At 36.0% G+C, this 4,140-nt stretch overlaps 1 protein-coding gene and 1 non-coding gene across 2 annotated transcripts; both read right to left on the bottom strand.

Moving 5' to 3' along the window:
- Nucleotides 1–421: 421 nt before the first annotated feature.
- Nucleotides 422–494, bottom strand: Trnah-aug. The gene has a single exon. It is a non-coding gene; the product is annotated as a tRNA-His (tRNA).
- Nucleotides 495–1,698: 1,204 nt separating this feature from the next.
- On the bottom strand, nucleotides 1,699–2,759 carry LOC106662661 (eukaryotic translation initiation factor 3 subunit J-like). The gene has a single exon (XM_014386886.2). It carries the CDS (start codon nucleotides 2,367–2,369, stop codon nucleotides 1,743–1,745), a length of 627 nt encoding a protein of 208 aa, XP_014242372.1. The 5' UTR covers nucleotides 2,370–2,759; the 3' UTR covers nucleotides 1,699–1,742.
- Nucleotides 2,760–4,140: the final 1,381 nt, after the last annotated feature.

Below are 4,140 nucleotides of genomic sequence, written 5' to 3'. Positions count from 1 at the left end.
AACAATGGAATTCACTCATTGGACACAGGCAATCCAAGAATCTAACAAATTTCGGAAGAAAAGAAATTACAGAATGGTCAAGGGAAGCAGAAACAAACTGCGAAATCCTAATAGGATTCCTAAAAGGACACTGCAAACTAAATGGACACCTAAAGAAGATTGGAATAATCCAAGACGGCACATGCAGATTCTGCAAAGAGGCAAAGGAAACACCAACACATCTATTAACCATCTGCGGAGCTACACTCGTACGCAGGAGGAAGTGTTTTGGGATGAATAATGTGCCCCCAGAAGAGCTTCAACCACTGAAACCGAGCCTATTGATCAAGTTTCTTCATAGGTTCACTATTTTCGTGGTCCGCTTGACCAATTAATACTTTACAATTAATTAAGGTTTTTAGTCGAGATGAAAAAAAGTTAATGGCACGAGAGGGATTCGAACCCACGACCTTCGGCTACATACGCCGCTGCTCTACCACCTGAGCTATCGTGACCTCGATCCACTCGGACATCAACTCCCCATCTCAACCCCACCTTATCAGTTTTCCCTCCTTTTGAAATTGAATTAAAATGAAGTACACTTCACTAAAGCTCTCCGTCGCCATTTCAATTGTCGTCGAGAATCCAAACCGATTACACGACATTTGAAAAATGGCAAAAAGGAGGGAAAACTCAAAAGGTGGGGTTGAGATGGGGAGTTGATGTCCGAGTGGATCGAGGTCACGATAGCTCAGGTGGTAAAGCAGCGGCGTATCTAGCCGAAGGTCGTGGGTTCGAATCCCTCTCGTGCCATTAACTTTTTTTCATCTCGACTAAAAACCTTAATTAATTGTAAAATTTCTTCATAGCACTCACCGATGTGCTTTAGGCAGAAAACGGGGGATATAATAACTCTTAAAGGGCGCAGTATACTATACCCTGAAAATTACATCTACATCTAACGGATAAAGCACATTTCAAGGGGCATTTCAACCATCGGGCAGTATGAACTTGACAATTTAATTTCATACACAAATCCCAAACTACTCCGGACGAAATATAAATCATAAAATTAATTTTTTAAACAAAGAGATTAATGATAAGAAACAGCTGGTAGAACAAAATGACAGGAATTGTAAACTGTTAATATGATTTGAAAAAATCTGTCATCCAAGTACCACGGGATCTTTATTTTTCTAAAACTATCCCGTGTATATTTTTTCTTTTTATTTCGTACATATCCGCAACTGTTTGCCACCATAATGCCTCTTTGATAAAAACGTAATTTGCTCGATTTTTTTCTAACTGACGGAAATTATATATTGCACGAGGACAGAAGAAAAATGATGGATGTTGTATTAAAACTACAAGGAGAATAAGAAACGAGTTCCACAAGTTTAATTGATAACGTTTTTTATTCTGAAAATGATTTACGGCTCAGTCGATTCCCATTTCGATTGAACAATGGCCAAATCAGTAGGATACTAATAAAGGCTTATGTAAAACAGACAGCTGTACGTATATTTCGAAAAGTTCGGCCAGATTTCTCTTATATTCAATGAACAATTTTGACTATTTGCACTTTACGTGCAATATTAGAAAGTCCTAAAAATGTTTTTCTGAGTTTGCTGTAAAATACATTAAAACTAACTTGTAAAGGAAAAAACATCATTGTCTAAAAATCTATTATTTAATTAAATTCTCTCAATAACTACAAAATGATTGCAAGTTATTTTAATAAATATAAGAAAGAGGATATAGTATTAAATGAAGTCATCACAGAATTCTGAATAAGCAGAATACTCGTTGTAAGCCGAATCACCTTCAACGCGTAGCTTGGCTTTCAGTTTCGACTTGGTCTTCTTCTTCTCACCCCTTTCCGCGTTTATCTTCTGAATTTGCAGATTGCTGAGGCGGACGCAAATCTTTTTAAGCTCAGTGGACGAGAGGTGGACGCATAGGTTGTTGACGAGCTCTTCGACGAAAGGAAAGTAGTTTGCGTTTTTCTGGGCGTCGTTCACCAGCTGGAGGAGGTTAGTGTTCAACTTTTCGTATTCCTCTTTTGTTTCGAGGGCCTTCATGTCGGCCACGCCGAAGATCTCTCTCGCCAATCGAAGGTCGGCTTCTTCTTGGAGCTTCTGAGCTTGTAGCTTGTCCAGGGCGACCTCCTCGGCGCTCTTCTCCTTGGGGACTTCCTTCTTCTGAACCTTTTTCCCTTTTTCTTCCGAGCTCCTGCAACCGTTCCTCCTCGGCTGCTTCACCTCTTCTTCCACTTCTTCCTCTTGATCCCAACTTTCGAGGGTGCACTCTTCAACGTCCTCGTCGTCCCACTTAGACTTGACATTCTTGGATGCAATATCCGTCGGCGCAGACAAGTCCCAAAAATCCATTTTTTTAATCTCTAGCTTAACACACAACGATACACTAATAATTATCGACTAAAACCTTCGACAGATCGAGTGATTTTTCCTTGCAACGATTTTTATTTTTTCTCGCCATTTTTCGATATGTTTTGTTACCGGCGCGTATGTTCTACATTTTAAAATCAGCTGCTTTAACTAATTTAATTCAGTGAGCAATGCTTATTCGCAGTAAAACAAAAACATTAGTTAACAAATTAAAAATTACAATAACATGACTGATAATTTAAAATCATTAAAAAAAATGAAATGTTATGACATTTTGTACCTGGTTTATGTCAAAATTGCAAAATGTGGTTTCAAAGATGATCTAATTCTAATTATCTGCCATGTGAAAACAATTCTTCAAACAAACTGGCGTTGACCAATCTATATTATAAAGCAATAATTACTATATCGTTACTAGATTATACTAGATCGTTTTACGTAAAAATAAATTTTATTAATGGTCTGTACAAAGATATAATCAAAAGCCTCGCGATGTTTTAGTTTTAATGACAGATGTTTTAATTTAATCTGAAAATGAAATTGATTCCGAGCCTAAATTTATCTGCAAATTTTATATGCCTTGAGTCAACGTTTTTTTGCTTCACTTTTCAATTTTATTTTAATTTTGACTTTTAGGTATTAATCAATTATTTATTTTTTTCACACATTTTTGTAGAAAATGGTTTTAATTATGGAGTTCCGCGAGGAAATGAAATAGCCTCGAATCCATAATTACATAGTGTACCTTGGGTGATGTTAGTCCATTCAGGCCAATACGTGAGATTTTATGGTTTTAATGGAGGAGGAATTGGTTGAACTTCACAAAGAAAGGGTTCTTGAACATTTCATTAACGCACACACAAATATACTTACCCATACTCTACCTCCCTCGGTCTGTCTTTTTATTTATCTATCTACCTACCTATGTTCCTAATGCTCTATCTATTCTTCTCTCTCTTTCTCTCTCTCTCTCTCTCTCTCTCTCTCTCTCTGTNTATCTATCTATCTATCTATCTCATTATCAATATATCTCTTTTAATCTCTCTTTTTCTCTCTCTCTCTCTCTCGCTCTCTCTCTCTCTCTCTATCTATCTATCTATCTATCTATCTATCTATCTATCTATCTCATTATCAATATATCTCTTTTAATCTCTCTTTCTCTCTCTCTCTCTCTCGCTCTCTCTCTCTCTCTCTCTCTCTCTCTATCTATCTATCTATCTATCTATCTATCTATCTATCTATCTCATTATCAATTTATCTCTTTTAATCTCTCTTTCTCTCTCTCTCTCTCTCTCTCTCTCTCTCTCTATCTATCTATCTATCTATCTCATTATCAATATATCTCTTTTAATCTCTTTCTCTCTCTCTCTCTCTCTCCCTCTCTCTCTCTATCTCTATCTATCTATCTATCTATCTATCTATCTATCTCATTATCAATATATCTCTTTTAATCTCTTTTTCTCTCTCTCTCTCTCTCTCTCCCTCTCTCTCTCTCTATCTCTATCTCTATCTATCTATCTATCTCATTATCAATACTCAGATTTATCTCTGACTTTATATCTTTTTCTCTCTTTAACGTTTTGTTAATTTACTTCATTTAGGATGTGTTCTGATCCGGATCAGAAACGAGAAACTCAAGATTGTTGATATATCGAAATTTTTTTGAAGGCAAATAAAGCGATTTTTATTAATACACTTTAGGTGATTTTATTTTTAATTACTCGTCTGAATTATTAAACAATCATTTTATTTT

The sequence above is a fragment of the Cimex lectularius genome, unplaced genomic scaffold, assembly GCF_000648675.2.
Source record: "Cimex lectularius strain Harlan isolate CLEC.00 unplaced genomic scaffold, Clec_2.1 scaffold33, whole genome shotgun sequence".
In the NCBI taxonomy this organism is placed as follows: domain Eukaryota; kingdom Metazoa; phylum Arthropoda; class Insecta; order Hemiptera; family Cimicidae; genus Cimex; species Cimex lectularius.
This window is presented reverse-complemented; position numbering and strand designations above follow the sequence as displayed.